This window comes from Aricia agestis, chromosome 18 (genome assembly GCF_905147365.1).
Source record: "Aricia agestis chromosome 18, ilAriAges1.1, whole genome shotgun sequence".
Taxonomy (NCBI): Eukaryota; Metazoa; Arthropoda; class Insecta; order Lepidoptera; family Lycaenidae; genus Aricia; species Aricia agestis.
The window spans coordinates 5,325,971-5,351,839 of NC_056423.1; the positions used below are offsets into that span (position 1 = coordinate 5,325,971).

At 35.0% G+C, this 25,869-nt stretch overlaps 1 protein-coding gene across 3 annotated transcripts in view; it reads left to right on the plus strand.

Moving 5' to 3' along the window:
• Positions 1–22,681, plus strand: part of LOC121735849 — a 274,574-nt gene extending 251,893 nt beyond the window's left edge. For all 3 annotated transcript variants that reach the window (XM_042126804.1, XM_042126806.1, XM_042126805.1), the window contains 6 exons: positions 18,428–18,606; positions 18,985–19,136; positions 19,597–19,789; positions 20,469–20,630; positions 21,116–21,213; positions 21,881–22,681. In XM_042126804.1, coding sequence (XP_041982738.1) covers positions 18,428–18,606; positions 18,985–19,136; positions 19,597–19,789; positions 20,469–20,630; positions 21,116–21,213; positions 21,881–22,118 — 1,022 coding nt within the window. In that variant the 3' untranslated portion in view covers positions 22,119–22,681. The remainder of the gene's footprint in view (positions 1–18,427; positions 18,607–18,984; positions 19,137–19,596; positions 19,790–20,468; positions 20,631–21,115; positions 21,214–21,880) is intronic.
• Positions 22,682–25,869: the final 3,188 nt, after the last annotated feature.

The following is a 25,869-nucleotide window of genomic DNA, read 5'->3' on the forward strand; positions in this document are numbered from 1 at the left end:
TGCATTCTTTAAATGGGGATGGAGCCACATATTTGAAGTGTTTTGATCTATCGTACCTCTGTTTTGTGGCCTTAGTGTGTGTCATGATAGCTAGTTTGGAGACTACGAGGGCATAAAACTACCGAAATATGCACTATCAACGAAAAATTGCCAAAATATGCACTATCGCCTAAAAAGTGCCATTATATGCATTTGCATATGCAAGTATGCAAATGCATATAATCCGATGTCTATTGATGAGCAATTGGCCCACCACACATTTCCACATCTGCACCGTACATTTCCACATTTCCACATCCTGAGTTGCCAGGATCAACAATGGTAAGCAACCACGAAACCAATTCGATATTTTCTCATGGGTGCCCGAGAGAGAAGCTAATTCTGGGCAAGCGGCAAGCGATTATCGTAAACGCCAACGCCACAAAATGTATGGGATTTGACATTAGTATTCGCTAGCGAAGCGATGACTTATGTCAAATCGCATACATTTTGTTAGCGTTTTCGATAATCTCTTGCCACTTGTCTACTTTGAGACCCGCAACAAAATTAATCAGAAGAAAGGTAGGAGATACATCTACCGGTCTTCTGATTAATTTCGTTTTGGAGATTGCGATGAGCTCCAAAAATCTTCTGATGTAACGATGTCTCAACAACTTGTTTCCAATTTAGTTAAAACATGGTTATGTCATTTGTTAAATTATACTAGTTTATGTAATTCTGTGATGTATGGTTGTTCATTTTCGTTATACAATTAAAAAAAAACTTTTCCTACTTGACTAGAAGGTGAAAAGTTAAGATTAGTAAAAAAATATTAAATTTGCCTTAATACTTAATAGCCTTTTAACCGTAACATTTTCATGTAAAATGATGCCAAGATCACTGAACTGCTGTGAGCCAAGCTTTTGATTATTGTCTTAGTCTAATTAATAAGTAAATGGGTTCCAAATTGCCGTAATAAAATGCAGTAAGTATTGGATTACTATTTTAATTTCTATTTTTATCTATCGAGATAAAAAATAAGGTCATAATAATAAAGTTATTTAATATTTATAGTTGTGATGAAACTATTAAATAAATTACGTGAATTAATTAATATATTCAAAGAAATTTCTTCATATAAAAACAACTTTTACTAAAGATTTTAACTTACGGAACCCTACAGTTACTATGAACGAATCGCACTTGTCCATCTGTAAAGCAAATTACAGGTTAAAGACACATTATACCTTTTAAGTGGAGTCAGGAATCCCATAATAATTAACGAACCTCCCTTTATACAGACAGGAGTCAGGACAATACCTTATACGGTATGTTTAGTTTTTACAACTATCATTAGAACTTCTAGGTTCTTTCTGTTGTAGGTTTTACTTTTATTAAGGCTGTATTCGTAATTGATGCTGCTACGTGTTTTAATAATAGCCTATGTTCACTGGTTTTAAATGAACTAGTTTAAGTTATAAAATAAATCTTTATTCGAAAAATACCTGGGTTGTTTGAAATAAAGTTTCTAACTATAAAACCAAAGGTTTCTGTGTTGTAAAGAAATAACATTATAAAAATTTACAATTATTTACAGTCAGGGGCTATTTTTTCATAAACAACAAACTGAGCTTATTATTTTATCCGATGGTTCATGTCTATTTTATTTTTCTTATTCATTGAATTTTTTACTCCATATGATGAGTCTGAAAAATCTTCTCCTTTTGGAATTCAGTTAAAAAGTGCGTTATTTAAAGGAAAATGAAACATTTACTTGAATTAACCCATAGCAGTATTATGCAGAATAATATCTTAATAGTTAGCGAAAGTTTATTATACGCAATTGCGGTTTGGTAAGCGAGCTAACGAGCGTGATATTAACTTAATAGTGGGTGTATAATTTGCTTCGTTTGAAAATTATTGTGAATGCAGAAAATACTTTCAATTTCAGCCTTTGGCCATACTGCGTAGTGCATACATATTTAAATTTTATAAACATATCGATATTTTTACTTCAGATGTAAATTCTGGTAGATCATTTAAATTTACTAGAAATAAAATCTATTTATTGTTACTACAAAGTACTGAGATAAAACTAGGTAAGTATCTCATTTTAAGAATGTTCTTCTAAAGTCTAAACCTATAATTTGAACCCATTACAATTATAGAAGGTAATAGATCATGGTTATGATCTAAATTAATCATTAGAACATGTTTTATCTTCGATCTGTTATTTCCAAGATGGCCGTTGTCAGCCATTTTTGGTTTAGCAATTAGCCTTCATCTCACGGTCGATATTTTATATGGCGTGAACTTATGAACTAGTCTACTTGACACGCTTTTTATAATGTTAACAAGGATGGAATATATTACTGTGGACATCTTTATATTTTTTAAATAAGGGACCTAAGCTTGTATTGACTTGGCAAAGCGCTACCGTACCCCCAATAAGTAATGTAATCTATAATATAAAAATGAGTCGCTGAATGTGTTGCTAAGCGCAAAACTCGAGAACGGTTGGACCGATTTCGCTAATTCTTTTTTAAAATATTCCTTGAAGTACGAGGATGGTTCTTACGGAGAGAAAAATTCTAAAAAAAAATAAAAAATTAAAATTTCCTGAAAAAGTCTAAAAACAACACTTTTATATATAAAAATGGATTTTCAATTGTGTTAGTAACGTTAAAACTCGAAAACGGCTGAACGGGTTGGGCTAATTTTAGTCTTAAAATATTCGTAGAAGTCAAGGGAAGGTTTTAAAGTGACACGAAGTTCACCGGGACAGCTAGTTTATTATAAGAATAATTATGCATAGAAGGTACAACCGTAGGCACAACCTCTTCCTTCTTGAACGTAAATATTTTAATCTACTAATATGGCTTTTCAGTTTAAAAATGTTTTACGGCTGACAAACACATTTTATTTTTAATTTATTTAATTCCGTGCTCTAGTTTTTCAAAACCGGTATTTTGGACTCATTTTGGTTAAAGATAACTTCGAAAGTATAACGGTAGGGGTTTTTCTTGTTACCTACTTGATTTAATTAAAGTAATGAAAAGGCGACCTTAATTTATTAAATTTTTACTTGTATTTTTTATAAGCTACGGCTGGGTATCCACATATTTCATATTGGAGGGAATTTCGTACTTTTATATCATGTAGCAAATGCATCTTTAAAATATTAAGACAATATTATTAATACTTTAGAAGAGGCATCATCTTACCTACCTAGATACTTTGGTAGAACAACATTTGCTCTACTATCTTTTGAATATGAAATATTCAAAAGATTGTCAACACTAGCGAATAGCGATTATACCAGTCAATATAATATTATAATGAATCATAATCAGTCTGGTAATTGACAGCTCTATCTAGATCATACCATAATTAGTCAAAGTCTAGATATTTTAAGCGCTAACGAAAGTTGACACGCAAGGACTTGGCTGCGATTTCACTGTGCAAAATGTCACGTTCATTTTTATACGGCTTATAAATGCGAAAGCCTGTTTTCCTATCTTTTTACCACGTCATGCTTCGACCGCTGAACCGATTTAGATGAAAGTAGGCTTGGTAATACTTTCAATCCCAGGACCTTAAATAATTTTATCACATTAGATGTGCCCCTACAATAAACAAAATTGTGAGGACAACATCAGGGTACTTGTAAAGATTCATTCAATAATATTAACTGTAGACAAATAGAAAACATTAAATTTCAGCAAAATTGGCTCAGCGGTTTGGCCGTGAAGAGGCAACAGACAGACAGACACACATATAATATTAGTATAGATCTAATTCGTGTATTAATTGAAACATAACGGTAGAACTGGTACTGGTTTACCGCTAGCCGACTGTAGATCATATAGAGACCTAGAACAGTAGATAGGATTTCCTATGTGATCTCTTGGAAACTTATGATTGTGTAACGGATTTGTAGATTTGTATCTTATGAGTATGGAGCGTTCATAAATCACGGCAGGCATTTAGGGATACTCATCAAATCCCGCTTGGGAAGAGGGAAGAAGAACTTAGAATTTTACATGTCATTTCAGAGATTATCATGCAATCTTCTAGGAAAATTTTAAAGTGATTGTTAAAGTTTGCAAAAATACTCTTATAAGAGTTGTGTGTGCACAAGTGCACAAGTGCGCACGTCTTACATGGCTCATGAAATACAAACAAAGATATAAGAGAGATGTAATAAGATGTAGGAAGATAAGAACAAGTAAACTTCACACTTATATTTCACGCACAATTTTTTTAAATAATAATAATAGTCCTAACTCGTAAGATAATAGGAGGTGATCTTACTGTAGCTCACTAATTGAGAAGGTGGTTCAAATAATTTTCTAGTAAGTCTCACGTATTTTATGGACGGCCCCTCACTCGTATGTAGCATAATATGGAAATTGGAATCCATTGTTTCGTAATGTGAATCTTGCAGCTGCATCACTGTAATATACATAATTCGTATTGGCCATCATCTTTAGATAATTTTACAGTCTTCATGACTGTAAAATATTTAATACCAACTTAACGTTATTTCTAAATAAATTACAGATACTCTTTTAGATTTATAATATTAGTAAAGATTTAAGAGAATTGGTCATTATAACTTTACTAATTACGTATAAGCTAAATCTTTAGGAAAAGAAATCTTATTGCAAAAACCTACGTCATACTGATAGTCCATAGACCATAGTCTCATAGATCATAAGAACACCTCGCACATCTTTTCACCTCTATATTTTTATCTAAGCAGTTAACATGACTTATAAGAAGTGAAACAAACATAAGTGATTTAAAATCTTATAAGTGAGTGAACAAAATGAGTTTAAAATATGCTTCGAGTGTGTCCAGCAATGAAGAAGTTTGTAAGTATTTCTAAAATGAGTATGTTACCTATTGATACAGTCACTGAATGTTGATTTAAATTACAAAATAACTTGGCTTGAATGTGATCTGTAAACTATTTACGATAGAAAGATTAGTTTTTATTATTCGTAGGATAGCATAGATTAGACTTGGCTTTTTTTAACATTTCAGGTTTTTGTCGGGATATTATAGTCTGTCAAGAAAGTGAAGAAATTAAAAAGTGGCAACGTCGTAGTGTCATCCCTTTCAAATCAATCTAAGAAAAAAGGGATGACACTACGATATTGCCACTTTTTAATTCCTTTACTTTTTTGACGGACTATACAATATTGAATTTTCCTTAACAACTTTAGAAACATTTCGACTATCAGCTTGAGTTTTACTGACTCATGTTTTATGAATAAATTAAGTTTATCTTTATGTGGGTTTTTATTTCAATTTGATAGTGTATTTTACAAGGTCCAACTTATTCAAAACATGTTGTTGTCTAGGTAGGTACCTATATTGTATGATTTTTGGTTGTCCGGATAAACGAATATGTATGAAAAAAGTGGTTTACATAAAATTATGCGTTTGTTAAAAACGACACAGAAAATTAAATCAAATAAGAAATGATTAAGAGATACTTTTTCCGATAGCAGTCCGGTTAATCGCGAATCCTTATATTTAGGGTGGGTTGCACCAGATACATTGTTAAAGTTAAAGTTATGGTTATAGTTATGTTAACATTCGTAGTGGTTATTTACGCATAACGCCTTATCTTGTAGATAACTAAAAAGAGTGAAATTATTATTTTTAACAAAAAATTAAAACCGACTTCCAAGGTAAAAACAATAATAATATTAACAAAAAGTATTAAATAACTTTTACTGTATATTAGTGCCTTTTTCAGAATTCGTCTAAATCTCAACTATTTCTGTACATACTACAGTCTTCATTACTTTGAAGTCGGTACCAGTCCCAAAAGCTTCAGATATTCTGACATTGACTGAACTCACGATAAAATTAGCTGGTACCGACTTCAAAGTAATGAAGACTGTAGTATGTACAGAAATAGTTGAGATTTAGAGTAAGAGTTATTTAATACTTTTTGTTCATATTATTATTGTTTTTACCTTGGAAGTCGGTTTTAATTTTTTGTTAAAAATAATAATTGTAGATATTTATAAGATCTACATTTACTTAGAACATTGTATGGTTATATCTTTTATACTTTAGGCAGTGTACAGTAAAATAAGTAACTTTTCTGGTTGATTTTTTTCACCTTGTGTCAGAAAAACCAAAATATCTTACGGAACCCTATATTTTCCAAAATAAAAAGTAGCTTATATTACTCGTAAATAATAAGGCTTTCGAATGGTGAAAGAATTTTTAAAATCGGTCCAGTAGTTTTTGAGCCTATTCATTACAATTAAACAAACAAACAAACAAAGTTTACCTCTTTATAATATTAGTATAGATAACTGAGGGCCGGCTAATCGAGTTTCTACTATATAGAGTTACAGACTATAGAGTATAGAGTTAAGACTATAGTGTACTTGACCGAGCCAACCCGTTCGCCTACTGCTGCCCACGTTTCTCCTTAGGTTGCTAATTGTATGACCTCGCTAATATGCTTGTTATATTTAACATTTAAAGTAACAGTTAAAAAAAACTGTTAGTTAAAGTCACCGTGATGGTTTAACTTGCAATGGTTTCAGGCACAGTTTCTGATTTTGACTGGAGTTTATTTGTTCAAAAGAGCTGTTGTTGATTGGTTGACGTTTTGACGTTCGCGATCAAAATATAGCGAAACGATAAACTGTAAAAAACTTACGACACCAGGCAAAATTTTTTCTTGAATAAGTATTTTCTGGGAAGGTTCCTTATGGACTTAGATATATAAGATTATATCTTCTTGTCATTGACTCATAAAAAATGAGGACCCATTGAGTAAAAAGTTTACAAAGTACCAGAGGCATAACTGCAGAACCATCATGATACCAATACTATTTCGGCTGATTTAACTGACACTAAACTGGTAATGGCTTATTATTTCAGCTGGAGGAGTGTAAAAGCCAACCATAACTTTGATTGCTGATATTTATAGGTCCAAAATCACCAAGTATTTTTAGCTTTGAGGTTGCCAGTGCGCCAAATATAAATTTTTTCATCATGTTGGCAGTGTTGAAACTGCACAGCTGCAGTATTATGTAAGACCTGGCAACACAGTTGTCAACAGATCATTACCTGACCGTTTATGCTAATGTTGCCAGCTCCCGTTTAAATGATGTTATATAACAACGTGTTTAAATCGTTATGGCTTCAATCTGTCACCAATTACATACAATACAGTATTGAGATGTATATTTTTAATAACAAGATAAAAAAATCTGAATTGAATAACAATAACTATTTGCATGTGAATAGATTACTCAGTAGAATACTAACTAGAATAGTGAATACTCACTAGATATATGGATACCTTCTCCCAAAAACCAATATAAGAACTAGAGACTCCTAATAAATGTGACATAGAAACTATAGAAGTGAATAAAGATGATGATTCGTTCAGTATTTAATGTACTAATGAGATAAATTAAACTACTAGGAAAGGTTCGAAACCTTACAAGGTTATAGAAGAAAATATATGTCTTACGCAATTATTTAATTATTAATAGCTCCTCAAGATTAAGAACGATATTAATTTGACGACCTAGTTGCTTAATCCACGAAAGTCTAGCTAAGACCCTAAGCTATAAATAAAATTGATGTTCATCAATGTCACACTTTCTAAAGAGGAATTTTTTCTGCATTCTTGATAAGATAAAAACTACTAGGTTACTAGAGGAGAAAATTACTTTAGTTAGTTTAAATACATAAATAAGCAGTTCTGTTTCTAAAGTCTAAATCTTACAGCACTTATAGAACTTACCTTAATAAGGAAATGCTATTAATTGAATATTTTAATCCAACTAGACGACGCCCGCATCTCCGTTGCTTCAAAATTCATTTATCGCGGGAAACCGTACATTTTTCCGGGATTAAAAGTATCCTATATCCAGTATCCACTTCCGGGACTCTTAAAGTATCTCCATACGAAATTTTAACAAAATCGGTTTAATAGTTTTGGCGTGAGAGGTAACAAACATACAGACACACTTTTATAATATTCGTATAGATATAAACTTCCATACTACGAATAATAAAAACTAAGGAAAAGCCATCAAAAACAATCCTTGTCCAAAAAGTGTACCTTAGGCTGGCTAAAGACACTCGCAGCATCTGAAGAGCTGCAGGTGGGATGCCGGCCTTTTAAGGGGTAATAGGGAAGGGTAGGGAAGGGAATAGCCAATAGGGAAGGGTACGGAAGTGAATAGGGAAGGGTAGGGAAGGAAAAAGGGTAGGGGATTGGGTGAAACACAGCGGAAGCGCTGTTTCACGCCGGTTTTCTGTGAGGACGTGGTATTTCTCCGGTCGAGCCGGCCCATTCGTGCTGAAGCATGGTTCTCCCACGTCAAAAGTGTTATCAAATAAATGAATTACATTCAATTTAATAAAATTAGCGGCATAGATTGAAATGCAACCTAGTTGCCTAGTGAATAAAGTTGCATTTCATTAAAATTTATTTATTTAACGAAGTGACTTATAGCAAAAGGATATCTATTATCGTGTTTATAAAGTTTCATTTTACTTGAATTTTTGTCGGCGTGGCGCGGCTTGTGATATCACGCGCCGTGAGAAGGGGTGGCTCATGCTCACCTGTTTGCTCAAGCCGCGCCTTTGAAGTTACCGACTTTAATCGGATCGGGACGCGCCTGCACGAGCCGCGCCGCGCCACCCGTTCACACGGCGCGTGGCTCTAGCAGGCGCGGCGCGGCTCGTGGTAGCACGCGCCGTGAGAAGGCAACCACGCCACCACTTCCTTAGGGCGCGTGGCTCGAGCTGGCGCGTGATATTAAACGCGCCTGCTCGAGCCAGCCCGAGCCACCACTTCACACAGCGCGTGGCTCGAGCGGGCGCGGCGCGGCTTGCGATAATACGCGCCGTGAAAAGGCACCATTAGGTACACATTTCAATACATTTGCAATATTTAGGTGACCTTGAGCGGTACTAGGCTGACGTTACATGACAGATCAAAAGGAACCAAATTTAAAACGGTAATAGTATGGGAGTTACGCTTCCTTAGTTTTTATTATTCGTAGCTTGCATAACTTCATTATAATGTTCCTCACGCTACCGCTTCCTCGACGTTTTTGGCAAGGAATGCTTTGTGCAGCCAAAACATAACTGTTGTTGCAGTTAACGACCTGTCTGACAAATCAATAATAACAGACGGTTACGACTTACGACTTACACAAATAGTTTCATCTTGAAGTAACATCTGTAAACCTCAAAACAATTTAAGGATTTAAAATTGACTTGCTGGAACCAATGAAGTTTTAAGGAGAGCCAAGTTACTAAGGAAATTTACAACTCGTCAAAATCTAAAATTAATCTTTTGTTAGAAGAGACACAAAAGACCTACCACACCTATACGTAATTTGTATATTGAAGCAGAGGATGCCAATGCCAGGGCTCCAAGCGAGAATAGTCTGAACATGTTAATGCATTCATGCATTAACATGTCCTATGAAGGACGTAACAACATGATATAACTATGCTATAGGCTATATCTAAGGGCGATTACACAAGACCGACTATTATATTTTGACGAGCTTTTGCCCGCGGCTTCGCTCGCGTTGAGAAGTATTATTATATACAAACTTTCATCCACTATTTGAACCCCTTGGGGTTGGAATTTATCAAAATCCTTTCTTAGCGGATGCCTACGTCATAACAGCTACCTGCATGCCAAATTTCAGCCCGATCCGTCCAGTGGTGGCTGTGCGTTGATAGATCACTATGTCAATCAGTCAGTCACCTTTGCGTTTTATATATATAGATTGCTTTGATGCTCTTGTCTCTGAATCTCTCAGAATAGAGAATTTAAGTCTAAACATGACAATATTGGAAGTATTCCTTGGTATGATAGCAAAATTAAAGGGTTGGTTACAAAAGCAAGATGTGAAATTTTACTCCGAAGAGTTTTATATTTAAAACTATTAATTTGCCTACAACCTCGAGAGATTGACCTAAAAGGTTATCAAAAAGCGATTGTTGGCGTATTAGCATAGCTAGTTTCCGTTATCAAAATGTTCAGTAGTTGGTGTGTCGCGTGTGTGATCAGTTATATGTATATTTCTCGTTAAATATTTGCTAAAAGAAAAAGTTAAAGTGAAACAAAACAGAAGAAGTAGCTTTATGAGTCCGGGATGGTGGTGAAATTTTGCCAATCGTCCAAAACTGTTTTTCAAAGTGTATAAATCTAACGACCTCTTTTCGACTTTTAAGAACCTATCTTTTGAAATAGCTATCTTCCTGTATCTAACTACACATTTAGTTATATTAGGTATAACCTATTGAGATATAATGGTATTACCTGCTTCTGACATAAATAAGGAATTTATAATAATCCGTCGTTCTTCATCCCTTGCTTTGAACTACTGAAGTGTCTACCTAATATACTAGCTAGTCCAAATACCGTTACGTTCAGTCGTCAGTCGCACCGTGCATGATCGGCCTACGAAACAAAGGTTACTCGTAAAACAAATGCAGTTACGACCTTGCCCAGACTCCCGCGCACGATCTAGTTGGCAGTGTCTAATGGATCGGAATTATCTACCGCCGTACCCAGGTACTTTAAATATACTTTGAATATTTTCTCTTAAAAGATCGTTTTAAGTTTTTGCTTTTTAGGTTTTGAATATTTCTATAGCTATAGTTTTTGTGGTTGCTAAGTTTACTGTGGGATTTTCTTATCGCGATTTACGATTTTACTGAGGTATGATTTCATTGAAATATACTCCTACTAGGTTCAGCCGTCATCCATTTACAAATGAAAACGTTTTTAAGTGTCTTCCTTAACTTACTCAGCAGTACTTTTCATTTAAATTCAATAAAACCGTATTTATTGAAAGCGTCTTACCTTTAACTTAATTTAAAGACCTTGTTAATCCCTTTTTAATTCATCTTAAGGGCCATTACGTGATTTACCGGATACAGGTTTTCACTCCATATGTTACTCGTTTCTGAGAATATATTATATATCGTTTCTTAGTATGTCTTATACGATTTGTTTGCTTTCACTTCCACACGAGAATGTCGTAATATTGAGATCAATATTGAATTTTAATGATACATTTTGTATTATGATTTGTGCATCGATAATGATAGTCAATATAAGTCAGGTTTTGTTCTCGTGTGTTTGATTATATACTTTTGGTGACGTATTGTAGTCTGTCGGTTTTATATAACCATTTGCCGTCTCATTTTCTTTGTAATATATAATATTTATTTAGACTACAATATTATTATTGTATCAATATTAATGTTCAATATTACGTATCTTATTTTATGCTTCGACTAGTTGTTTACTTAATCTTATTCTAATCTCAATCGAAATCTTTAAATTGCTGAAATACATGATTGACTCCTAATTAGTTCGGTAGATTCTAAAACAATTTAATTTATCGTCTCTCTTATCTATCGTCGTAATCAAAACATACAATTAGTGTTTCTTGATAAACTATTTAATATTTTTAGATTTTATCTCTATTTGCTGAATATTCATTTTTTTTCTTATTTGTATATTTTATTCTGTCTGTCTTACCGTTACTGTTTTCTATACCTCTATATTGTGCTTTGGCTCAGTGATAGTCTCTATTTTATATTCACCTTGAGTAATTGATTCTTATGCATTTTAAAATATAAGTCCCTACTAATCTGTTTAAAATCTAAATATTTCTTTAATATGTATGTAAAGTCTTTTTCATCGCTAATGTGTGTAACAATAAGATTCATTAGTATGCTATATTAACAAGAGGTGTTGATCTAAATTAATGTTTTGTTCTCACTTATTAAATACTCATGACCTCAAAGACTTGATGCAATAACAGTAGTAGTTAATTGTGTAACTACTTTACGTAGATCATCATCATATCGAGTGATTTGTAAAAGTAAGTTTTTCTGAGGTATGTAGGCTGTCCACATTGACTAATTAGTCAGTAACAAAACCCTTACTTATAATAATATTTATACAGTATGCAGCTATGCAAGGTTTTTTGTTCTTATCATGTGACTTTTCCATTGCAATGGAACAGAAGAACTTATGTTTGTATTATCTCCATAATATAATAAACTTATGTATGGAGATAGTTTGAGCCTCGAAGAAGGACATGGGATACTTTGTATCCCTGAAATGTACGGTTTCCGCGCAATAAACAAAGCGCAACAGAGTAAGAAGAATAATTTTAATGATCTATTAATCCTCCAAGACCCATAAGAGCACCGATGATCGCGATTAGCGACAACAATAGAATACAATAGCATTTCCAAGAATCCGCGACGAAGGATTAATATCTACTTCAATAACTTTTTTCTTTTCACCAATCAAAATGTCTAGACTTCATATATCAGGAGTGACGTACATCGCAAGGAAACTGTAATTGGTCATTGAATTTGATGGACAGCGACTACGGAACCACAAATTGGTTCCCCGCGGAACGCAAATTGCTTCAGTTTAGGGATCCTTGAAACAATTGGGTTAGTGCATTTCACTTGATGGAGATATGAGACATCTTTTTATTTCCTACAACATTGGGGTACTTATACAAACATACATATATCAACTAAAGCATTAGCTGTAAATAAATTGCCTAAATCGACAATTCAAGATAGATGTTTTGGCTCAAGTGTACTTGAAGAACCGACCCTATGTAAAGTGGGAAAGTGACAAGAAGAAGAACATTTCGAATGCTTTGGAGGTGTTATGACTTATGAGAGACAACAAAGAAGAAAGAACTAAATCCTTGATTAATCGTGCAAGGTAAATATTATACATAGAAGACTAGGTAGCTCATGAGATTTTTTTTTATGAAATAAGAGGGCAAACGAGCAAACGGGTCACCTGATGGAAAGCAACTTCCGTCGCCCATGGACACTCGCAGCATCAGAAGAGCTGCAAGTGCGTTGCCGGCCTTTGAAGAGGGAATAGGGTAATAGGGGAGGTTAGGGAAGGGGATAGGGGAGGGTAGTGAAGGGAATAGGGTAGGGGATTGGGCCTCCAGTAAACTCACTCACTCGGCGTGAAACAGCGCAAGCGCTGTTTCACGCCGGTTTTCTATGAGAACGTGGTATTTCTCCGGTCAAGCCGGCCCATTCGTGCCGAAGCATGGCTCTCCCACGTATATTATTGTGGAGGTCAAACAGTATATTACTAATAGTTAACATTTTCCTTCTTCATTACGCCGATTATTATCCGTATCAGAAACTAGACCAGGGGCCCTATTATGAGCTCTTAAATCCATTCACTTTACGTCCTTATACAGTCAGATAAGGACGTAAAAAGAATGGATTTAAGAGCTCATGATAGAGGTACAGTATTCTATAATTAGTTTACAAACAAGCTCATCATAATACTTCCACTACGTGATGGAAAAACTGGAAAAAAGCGTTTGTAATAATTCGAGGATACTCGGATTTAAATAATTGAATTGTTAAGAGGATACCACAGCGGCTAGAGAAATGAAAAAAAAGTACGTGTAATATCTATAGCTGTCTCCCTTACCTCAAGCCTATACCGCAGAACGCGATAGAGACAACTGCTGAAAATCCAGAAAATCAACGATTCGTTGTCCCCTGATTCCTTCTCCAAAACTTAACCGATTTAAGTACTTTTTTCATTAAAGATTAAAAAAAGGCTTGAGCTGTGTTCCTATGTTTTGCTTTTTTTGTATAATCTATCCAAATCTGTTTTCTGGACGTTTGAACACAGTGGAAAATCTGGCCATTTTTTTGGGTTTTTGAACGTTCATATCTTATTTAATAATTAAATTATGAAAAAAAAGAAAACATAGGGACATTGTATTAGTGGCCGTAGATATTCAGGAAAAAAATTATAACTCTACTAGCATTATCCAGGGAGGAAACAGGGGACAACGTTTGTATGGAAAAAATGGCGGTGTGGAATCCTCTTAAAAGGCGATGTTAAAACTTATGAAAGCTAGACACAGTTTCAAGAGATCGGCTAGTAATATTTTTGTGATGTTGGCAGTACACTCTAAATATATCTATATAATGTATATAAAAATGGATTTACAAATGTGTTAGTCGCGCTAAAACTCGAAAACGGCTGGACGGATTGGGATGATTTTAGTCTTAAAATAGTCGTCCAGGGAAGGTTTTAAAGTGACACAAAGTTCACCGGGACAGCTAGTAATGAGATAAATCTTTGTATCAGAGATAATTATTCTTGATTAAATACTGTAAATAATAATAACGATGATGCTGATGATGAGCAGTCGTGGATTAATCCCGGATATCTCGGTATAATTGCAACAAGTTCACGGGCTGACATTTGAGTGCTATTTAGATCCAGCCACATGCGCGGAGTCTCCTCTATTAATAAATTCGTGTTTCCTTGTGGACTTGATTCAATTTATGGGCTTTCAGCTCTATACGCCTATGCAATGTTTATTAAAAGAGTAGCTATAAAGTTATCGCATTTTGCAATCCCGATATCAATTTAATTTTACACAGGATATTGTTTTACGATTTTTTTGAGGTTCCTGTGAAAAGTCTCTGGTTTATGGTCGTCCATATTTCTAAAGCTACAATACTAATAATGTGTTGTGACTTATTTTATTAAAAACAACCGGCTACGTATAAATTACAGTGCCTAAAATGTGAGACAATCAGGTGATCAACCTGCATTGTCCTAATGAAAACTTTGAAACTTGGTAAATCCGACGCGGAAATCAAAAATACATATTAAGTTGGCGCCATACATTTCTAATTACTAGAGATCGCCCAATGGTCGAAATTCGACCTTACTTGCAACGACATTAAGACTGCTACCTACATTTTGTAAAGAATATTGATTTCATCATAGTTTTTTTCAATTCTTGTCTCTGGGACTCAGCTGATCTCAGATTGGCCGTTTAAGCAATGTCTAATAGTATCTAAAATTAAATAAAAAAAAACAATAATGCATTTTCAATTTGTCAACTTGTTGTTAACAGACATCAACCATAAATAAAAGAGTATAATTCGTATGTATAGGCTTGTCACTCAAAAATCTGTCATTTTTTCTAGTATTAGTGTCGTAGTGTGTGTAACGTTTTATTTGTTAAAAATATATATGATAAAAGCATAATTTTAAAATAATATTAGCTCGATGCACTCCTTCACCAAATAAACTATAACTGTGGGAAATTTCATGCACCTACGTTTCCCCATTTTTCGTAAAAAGGGTTACAAAGTTTTTCTCTCACGTATTAATATATAGATTGGTAATGTGACAATAAAACCAATCATACCGATTAGAATACTTACTGGCATCTTAACTGTTAGTCCTATTTGTATGCTTACGTATTGTAAATATAGAGTTAGCATACAATGCATTGATCGACTGGCTATGATATCAATAGTTGCATCAATCCAATAGGACGCAGCAAAGTTCATCGTAACATTTTCGATAATTCCGATTACTCATCCTTTCCGCTGGGCATGATTCATTCCAATAATTTCTGTTTAGGGACCAGCTTGTAAAACCGGTATATTATGTTACAATATATGTATAAACTTTCTTCCACCTCCATGCTTCTAATTGGTATTCGATTCTTTCGAGTTTTCTAAATTCTTTTGTCCTTTCTTTTCTATTGGAGATTTCACCTGCAGGTGCTAAAAGAGTTTCGTAAATATCACTTTGCTAGTAACACAGGAAATTTTAAATTTAATTTTCATGTCGACCTAATCCTGATGAATGAACAAGTAAATACGTCTGGCATCAACTTCTTCTGGATTTCCTATCGTTGCGACTACTTGTATGATGTGCGTGAAATCTGAAAATGTCTCCTTGGTTGTTGCCACCACCACATCCTCTCGATTGCGAATCATGAGTCTGCGCACTACGACTACTAGAATTTTATAGACCAGACAAAACTTCCATCTGCCTTTGATATCATCAATAGCTTTCTTCATCTTTTATAGAGGCCCTTGTCTTCAATGTACATATTGCAGAACTATTTAAAAGTGTTTGATCTATTTATATCTACTAATGTTTATGAACCTGTTGCATTGTATGTAGGTCGGCTGCAGCTGTACAGCTATTTGAGTCAGTGGGTTAATGTATGCCAGTTTTTGTAACCGATCGTTTGGTTATTTTACCCCTGACAGGACCTTAATGCTAACGTTTTAAAGATTATAATAGAAACTCCAAAACGTTGGACAGACTGTAGATACTAAGAACTTGATAGTTAACATTGAATACCCCGATGTCGCTATCATAATTATTCAACATTAATATTGCTTTAATCCAGTCGAATCAAACAGCTAATAGTGGTATTTTATCATGACTGATTTTTGTCGTTTTGACCAATCATAATGCATCTTACGTTCACATTTCATGAGAATATCATTTCGTAGTTTTATTAAAACAAAACAATATCGAAACTCCAGGCTGCATTCGTATTTCGTTGTCTTAGAATAACAGAGTAGGTGTGTCTTTGACGATTCGATCATCGATCAATTAGGTCAGAGATTAAAATAGATTGATATGTCGTTAAGTTTACCGTGTCCTCTAAACCAGGTCATCTAATGCCTTGAGGATGCCCTACGGACTTCGATCACTAATATCCTACGGATGTAGATACATAAATAAAACATTTCAAGACTAAAATTAGCCAAATCGGTTCAGCCGTTCGCGAGTAAAAACAGGATTCAATCCTATTACTAAGACTTCGCTGTCTGTCAGTCTGTCTATATGTCTACATATTATCTCAAGAACCGCGATAGCTAGACTTTTTTTCTATTATATATATTAATCTATTAAGTATATAAAAAAATATAAAAAAAAGAATATCCACAGCCGAACATGTAACCTCCTCGTTTTTTGGAAGTCGGTTAGAAATAAGTCGGGTTTTCCTTCCTGATGCTAGAACTCCAGAACGCACGAACCGATTTCCAGGGTTTTGCATTCGTTGGAAAGGTCTCGGGCTCCGTGAGGTCTATAGAAAAAAAAACAGAAAAAACTTCAAGAGAAGAGCAGGAAAACAGGAAAAATCATTTTATGGCAAAACAACGTCTGCCGGGACAGCTAGTAGATTATGTAATATATCCGAGCTCGCAAAACAACCGTAATATGATAGGTATTTAAATTTATTAAACATTGACATCTGAAATTGCTAGCTACCAGTTTGCTCAGATACAATCGAAGCTATTGACTACAATTGAAATGCAAATACATGATCCTTTTCTGACGTTGTCTAGAGAACATCTATAGGTATAATATTCTATTCTTCGTAGCAACTTCCATTTTTGCTCCTTTGTGTGATCTTTAGTCAGACGTCTCGACTATTCTTAAGTTGATGAATGAACCTTATGTTCAATGACAAGCTTCTTAATTTTTAAGATCGTGCATTGATCGTCACGTTTCGAATACTTTAAATATAACTTCGATATATTTAGGTAAATTTCGTTAATCTTAATCAGTCTTTTTACTTTATCTAAGTTTTATTGGCATTTTCTTGGCTTTAAGAATCTCCAATATTAGATTCCGCTTTTCTATTTATTTAAAGGTGTTTAAGTAAATAGAAAAGCGGAAGCGCCTTAGTCCATTTGTATGAAGCTCATGTCATATGTTAATGTTAACCTATGAAAGTTGAACGGGCTAACTAGTTGCTTAGTAATCTTCAGACATGGTTATCTGTATGCGTCATGCTGATTCTATATTTACAAGTGTTTATGCACTTAAAATGCTAGTTAAGTTTTATTTTGGTGTGTTAAATAAAAATATATCGCAAAACTTGAAGTTTCTTGAATTTCCTTAGGAAAATTACGTAACTTTGTGGTTATCTGCACAAAAGCAGGTTTAGAAAGTGTTAACTGTAAATCAATTTTTAGATGATAACATGATGTAACTCTTTGGTCTCAAACTACTAAAGCAGGGGTATTTTTTATGTTGAAGTTTGATTTCGTAAGAGCATTGCTTGAAGCAAACTTGGACCTTGTGGTACCAGCAAACTTTACAAAGTCATTGTTATTTGCAAACACCTTGTTATGAAAACTTGGCTATCTATCTGCAAGTGCTGTTATCGTTTTGTAAATATTTAATAAACACACAGGCGGACTGCGATATATTACAACTGTTAAGTACTTATGTTTATTTATAAGAGTAAAATATGTAAAGCAAATGTATGATATCGTCCATTTCCCTGCTGTACAAAGTGTTCAGGGTAATTGAGAGAATCAGACGGTTTACTTGTGTGTCGTCATTCGAAGAATTCTTCATTAACTACATTGTGTACGAAGGCACTTGGCACTCCAAGTCAAAGACTTCTATTTAAACTGATGCTCCAAGTACAAAGACGTCTAGCAAGAGAGAAATGACCAAATAATTAACCGTCTGATATCAACTGTAGATAGTTAATTTCAAAATATGATCTTCTATTATATAAATAGTTTATTTATCATAAAATTTCCTTGTCTACAGTGGTGTCAGCCCGATGGACGGCGCTGCGTGCTGCGGCCATCCGCCGCGGAGGTGCCCGTCGTCTGCGTCGCGAGATTGCCGCGTTGAGGGAAACCCTTGACGATGTTTGTGAGCCTGGTGACTGCGCTCCACAGCCGCACACTAGGGCCCAGCTGCATCGCAGGATCGAGGAGCTCAAGGTAAGTGAGAGAGATAGAATAAGAACGAGAAAGATGGCTGCGTTAAGAAAAATACTAGAGTCTTAATGGTAATATTAATGTGGCTGCAAAGCTGGATCAAAGAATTGCTGTTTGCTGTAGCTGAATCAAAAAAATGCAAAGACTGCGCATTATTGGTCTAACATCTCTGGCTCGGGTTAGAAGTGTTTTTAGAAACAGTCAAGAATTACACGAATGTAACTACAGGAAACTCTAACGTCGTCTGAAACATAGTAATTAGATCAAGGCAGTCACACGACCATAAACTGTTTTGCAATACATTCACATGGTCATAAAACTTTTTATGGCTTTTATCCCCTCCTATATTGTATTCTTCTTCACATGACCATCATATTTCAGGAGCGTCTGTCGCGGCTGCTGGAGTGCAAGGTGTCGATGCTGAAGCTGACAGTGTCGGTCAGGAGGGCGCTGGGCGAGATGGAGTCGGACGACAGTGGGCTGACAGCTGACCTGACAGCGCTGCTGGCGGCCTGGGATGATGCGCATCAACGGTAAATAGGCTAATCGTTTAATAATAACCTTATTTTTTTAAGTCGGTTAAAAATAGGTGGACTATGGGAAGTAGTTCGCAAGGGGGGGAATTTTATACGGATTCAACTGCTTAAGAAGATGAATCTGATTTGTGATGTTTGATCAACCAGCAGAATCTGATTTGTGAAGTGATGTTTCTATATTTTGAAATTGAATTATGACGTACTGTTTTTCGTACTATTCACTCTTCGTCTCTTCAGTCATCACTCTACCCTTTGAATTTCCTACTTCTGCAAACCCCGATTTGCAGAAGAAGGAAATTCAAATGGTTGAGTGATGGGTTCAAAAACTCAATTCTGACCAGAACATCTGCTCAATGACAACATTTTGGTTGATCTTTGTGTTACTAAAATTCTTTAAAACAAGATAACGGCCTTTCTTTTCCGTTGTACGGGTGCTTATACTAATGATCTCTTTCAGCACTTCCACCGAGCTGCTATCACTGGAGAAGGCGGTGTCCGCTTGGGCAGAATGGGAGAGCGCTCTCCGCGAGCTGCAGGGTGCGCTGCGAGGGGATCTGGCAACGCTGGAGGCGCTGAGGGACAGGGGGGACCAGACTGACGTCACAGCACAGATCAGGCAGTTGGCTGCGTCGCTGATTGACAAGAAGAAGGTGAGGATTTGGTTATGTCATCAAAATACATAATATTGGACCGGTCTAACATGATTTGCCAGTACCTACTGTTATTAGCACGTAGACATAACACGTAACAGTAGAAAATTGTATGACCGACTCTAGCATAATATAACAACCAACTAAAAAGTACACCTTGGTGTACATTTCATGGAATCTTTTTTTGACTCAGTTTCTGTTTGACAGTATTTGGATGAGTTATGCAGATTGTTAAAACATTTAGGTTGGGTTAAAGTTATGGTCAAAGTTATGTTTATAGTTAAGGCTAATTTAACTTTAACCTTAACTTTGGCAACGTTGCTGGTCCGACAAGGCTTTATAAGAACGTGGGCGGAGGCGCTGCTGGTAAAGGAGAACTGTCAAAAATGGCGTTTTTGTGTTACACCACGTGCATTTAAAGCCTTGTCGAGCTCTATGGTTGTGGTTAAATATGGCGTCTTGATGCCGTCCATTTTAAACTTTAACCAAAGATTTGACATTTTGCATTAAAGTTAAAGTTACAGTTACAGTTGTAGTTAAAGTTAGTTAGTGCAACCCACCCTTATTGTATCAAAGTTATATTAGGGTTTTTAGGATCTGATGAGTGATGGGGAATTTTAAATAACAAAAATGACGGTAGTTCCCAAATTAATATTCTAATTCTAAATTCAAATTCCAGGGCGGTTCTACATGCGACTCGTTGTCGGACTCCGGCATATCGGACGGGGACAGCGAGGGTGCTGGCGGGCGCGCCCGACGGCTCGGCGTGTTGAGGGAACTAGCGCGTAGACTGCAAGCGGCGTTGGCGCCTAATTCACCCGCGCATAGGACTATTGCTAAGGTAAGGCATGCATAATACTCTCTACTTTTTAAATTGCTAACGGCCGTACTCAGAGACATTAATTGATGATGATTACACATCAATTTAATGAAGAGTTTGACAGATAATGTGTGGGGCTTATGTCAAAGTCTTTATTTACTTTTTAATTTAATTAAATTTTGAGTGCGGCAGTCAGCCAGTCATGTCAAATAGAAAGAGATAAATTATATTTTATGATGACGCCCTCAACTTAGTTGCGCCAAAATTCGTTTATCGTGCAGGATCCGTACATTTTCCGGGATAAAAAGTATCCTATACCTATATATAAGGTACCCGGTACTTAAAGTATCTCCATACCGAATCTCAGCAAAATCGGTTCAGTGGTTTGACAGACACACTTTCGCATTTAGAATATTAGTATGGATTAAATTACCTAAGCCCATACAGACGCAAAACTCATTAGCTATGGACCTCAGAAATGTTTCATATTTTTTGCTCTATTTCAGCGCATGGAACAAACGGAGAACGAAGTGAAGGTGTTGCAGGAGTCGTGCCGGGCTCTCGTGGAACAGAGCATACCGGACCTCAAGATCGATGACGTCACGTGAGTACTATTATAATATACTACCACCTCTATAGTCTATACCCCGGCCGCGGGACACATAGAAATTCAGTTGACCTAACGCTAAGGTCAAATTTCACCAGCGACTATTAAAATTAGTGCTCAAATTGGCATCCCGTTGCTTCTTTCGCTTTTCATATGAATGAAAGAGAAGATAATATTATGACATATTAACAAGCTGTTAACACTAAGGCTGGTATAAATAGTCAGTAGTTAAGATGCGACCCGGTCTCAAAACGCGGTTCGGCTCTGTGATTGGTCCAAATTTTGACAGCCAACCAATCACAGAGCCTGAACCGTGTCTCGAGACCGAGATGCATCTTGAGTACTGACTATTTATACGGGGGCCTTACAGACGTTGGGGTGAGGTGAGGGTATGGGTATTTCAGTCGCGCACAAAATTATATCGTCCACAGAAGTGCCATAGCGCAATTTACGTGAGTTATAGAGCCAAGTAGCGATGGGTCTATGTACGGATTTCTAAGTGCCCTCTGACTGTAATATTTACACACTAGTAACCTAACAAAAAAGTGAAAATTACTTTAAATTTACTATACGAACTACTTAACTGTATTTTGAATAGTATTATATTATGTATATGTTTTCATTTAATTTTGTTTAATAAATAAGTTGTAAATCCTTATTTCAGGTCCGAGCACGCAGTGGTACCAAACGGTAAGACGGGCTCCGGCGATCCGGATTATACACCGCGCGGGGGCTGGATGTGGCGAGTGCTGCGCTCCTCCCTGCCCATACAGCTGTGTCTAGTAGCCCTGCTACTCGCCGCCTGGATAGTAGAACGCCCGCGCTGCTGCGACGCATTCAACTCCCTCGCGCAAACACTAACGCCGCAGCTCCGATACGTCAGAGGCCCGCCCCCGATGTGAGCAAAATGGCGGTGAAACGGTGTAAAATATGGCCGCTGTGTCTATGGCCGGAAGTGCGTTAATCTATGGTACAGTTTTTAGTCTATGACTTGTAGTCTATGGTTGAAATTGTAGAGTTGCAATGTTTGTGACTAAAGTCTGTAATCTATGGTTAAATTGCAGATAAATGAGTCGGGTTCTGGGACTAATGTCTGTAATCTATCGTTGAAATTGTAGATGAAAGAATCGAAATGATTCGGTCTGAGACAAAAGTCTGTAATCACTAATCTATGGCCGACAAGGAGTGTTTGTAGCAGTAGTTTGGAATAAAGTGACGCCCTCACTAGAGCTGTCGATTCGATAATTCGAATTTTAAATGTGACAGCGGCGCCCGTTAATATAATGCATGCAGCATGCCGGATTTTGAAATTAACACTAAAAGTAGTGGGAATAACATAGTGAAGTAAGGTTATGTTGGGATGTTATTGGGATTTAGTAGGCGATTTTGATATATTTTTATATATGAAACAGGATCTAGCTGCCACTTAAACTAGTTCAAGAGTGAATGTTGTGGATGAGTAACTGAATACGACTACTTGTTTCAATTTGGCTAACAATATATATTTTATTTGCCAGAAACAATAGTTGTGCCAAAAGACATTCTGTATGAGAAAAGAAGAATTCTCTGATACGTTTTAACATCAGAATGAATGTGTAATGTCAACAGTGAAAAATATACAAATACCTATATATTGTTTTGCATTTGGTATTTGTATTTCATTTTACAATATTTTTAAAGGTTGTGACATCATATTATACCTAGATTTCTAGGTTTTTTTATGTTATATTATTTTAAGAATTTGATGTTTTGATACGAACTTTTTATAGTATTAAAAACACGAATAATCTTTAAGTATAATTTTAAAATTTTAACAATTTGACATTTAAAAAAAATACAAAAAATAAACCCGTATTTTAGACAGATAATACTTAATTATTTCCATAATTAGAAATCTAATTGCTCAGATAAAGTGCAAAAGTTCCAAAAATAATCATCTGTATCAGATGAAGTTCAAATTAGGTATTTTAGTAATTTTACTAACGATTTAACTGACAAGCATGCCTATTTTAGTACAATTTGTTAAGTAGGTTATTTGTGTGAGTTTGTATGACCGATAAAATGCTTAATATGTAGAATATTTTATTCTTCATTAAGTATTTGAATATTATCTCTATTCTTACTTTATTTATGAAAAATATATAATTCAAAAGTGACATGTATAAATGAAGACTGTGTTATTATCATTTGAACAGGTGCCTTATTCCCGAAACTGATATCGATTTCTATTTGCGATTTCAACGGTTTTTTGACACTTTAGCCATCTAAAATATGTCTAAAAAATTTCAAAAAACCGTTGAATCCGAAAATAGAAATCGATATCAGTTTCGGGAGTAAGGCACCAGGTTTCCAAAAAGTAAAAACTATTGCCTTATTCCTACTTAAATATAATTTTCTATTTCATATTATGATATTTATGAGCATAGCCATAAATGGAACCAGCGACAGAGTAGACAGAATTATAGAGTATGCCGACTTAGAACTGATGTTGAAATTTTTAAATTTGACGTACCTACTATGACGAAAATCGTCGCTAGGGTTGTTAACTTGTTACCTACGAATTTAAAACTATGACGTATTCGCATGACGTGTTCCTCTTTGGTCGTATTGTTGTTTGTGTTTTGGCACATGCGATTAAAATTGTCAGAATCCAATTTTGAAATCTTTATTTTAAAAATTAAAAAATAAATTATATCAGCCAGCGCGAGGCACATTCCGTTCATAATCCTAGTGAAACCCGACGAATTTGACAGATATTGATATTGATCCGTTTCTTTGCAGTCGAACTACTGGTCGTTATGTCTATTGTGCCAGCGACTAGTTAGTATGACATAAATTGTTTACAAGTAGACGTTCATTATATGCCCTGCCGATGACTATAATGTATTATAAGGGAAAAGAAATTTACTACTGCTTACTTTATTAATGATTTTTTAATTGTGTCAGAAAACTAAAAGATGACTTCGTAAAATAATTTAAAAAATGCGCATAAGTTTAAATTTTAAACATTTTGAGATGAACTCAGTCTTGATTTATATTATGTCTTTCTGCTTGCTGTTGAATGTGGCCTTATATAAATATATATTTAAAGACTGACAGATATATTATGTATGACTGACTATTTATTGCTGCGTTTGCAACTTTCATAAGCAAAATATATTTAGTAGATAATTGAATCACTTTGTATTTCAAGCGTATTTGTAGCCAAACTCGTGGCCGGTGAGTTTTATAATATGCTTTTGTACAGTGTCACAAACTTTCAACCTGTTGGTAATTTTTTTAACTATAACGACTTTAAGGTTGAGTTGCACCAGAGGCGTGGTTAAAGTTATGGTTATGGTTATAGTTAAGGCTAAATTTAACTTTAACCTTAACTTTGACCAGAGAAATTGACCGATGACAGCTGGTCCAGCAAGGTTATAAATGAACGTGGGCGGGGGCGCTACTGGTAAAGGAGAACTGTCAAAAATGGCGTCTTTGTATGATGACAGCGTTAGTTCCTTTTATCGCCACGTGCATTTAAAACCATGTCGAGCTCTATGGTTATGGTTAAATATGGCGTCTTGATGGCATCCATTTTTAACTTTAACCAAAGATTTGACATTTTGCATTGTAGTTAAAGTTCAGTTATAGTTAAAGTTAGTTGGTGCAACCCAACTTATGTAAGTATAATAATTATTTTATCATATATTAAAAGTGACTCTAAAGTCTTAATCAACTGACGGATTCAAAGGCGAATTTTGTTATCGAATACATATCTAAAAAACGTATAAATAATATTATAATATAGATACTTATTATAAACTTGTTTGCTAAATGCAACTATTACAAAATCTGTCAAAAGTTTGAGGCTCTGTAATTATTGAATGGATTCAAAGGCATCTACTCACTGGATGGGTACAATGTGTTAGAATCCTATGGAGTGTAATATTTAAATTCACTGAATATATGTACCTATATAATACTTTTCGTCATAATATGACATAAAACTATATTTATTACTTACTATGAACTTTATAATTTTTCAGTTGTTCAATTTTATTTGTTGACCATTTTTATTGTAATCATTGCGTGGTATTAAGTATAAGAATTAGACTTCTATAGAGCTTCGAAAATTAGCATATCAAAGGAGTGCTTACTTAAATAAAACTTTCATCGAATTTCTAAAAATAATATTATTTATGAAATCGCAAAATATGCATATTCCTTAAAACACCGAGTTTAAGGCTAAATACTAACCTACAGTTTACACCTTAAGTTACAAAGCGAGAAACAAATTCAGTCTTATGGCGCAGAAGGATTTAGCTTAAGCCAAACCTCTGCGTGTGTTTTTTCTGTCAAAAATCTAAAATATGTATGACTTTTTATCTAGAAATCTTTGAATATAATATGCACCGCGTATTTGTGAATGTGTTTTAATGTTAAGGATTTCTAATTGGACATTGCATAGATATTGTGTCATATATCTTGTGTACTTTAGTTTAATAACCTAAGTAATTAGTGGAATATACTAAAGTGCATTTAATTTTTTTAAGGACGAAGCTTATTATAGTTTGCATGAATATTGACCATCATGTTGGTTTATGGAATGATAATAAAAATGGAATTTCTCAGTCACTTGTTTTATTTCATTAACAGCCGCGTACTGCCCAT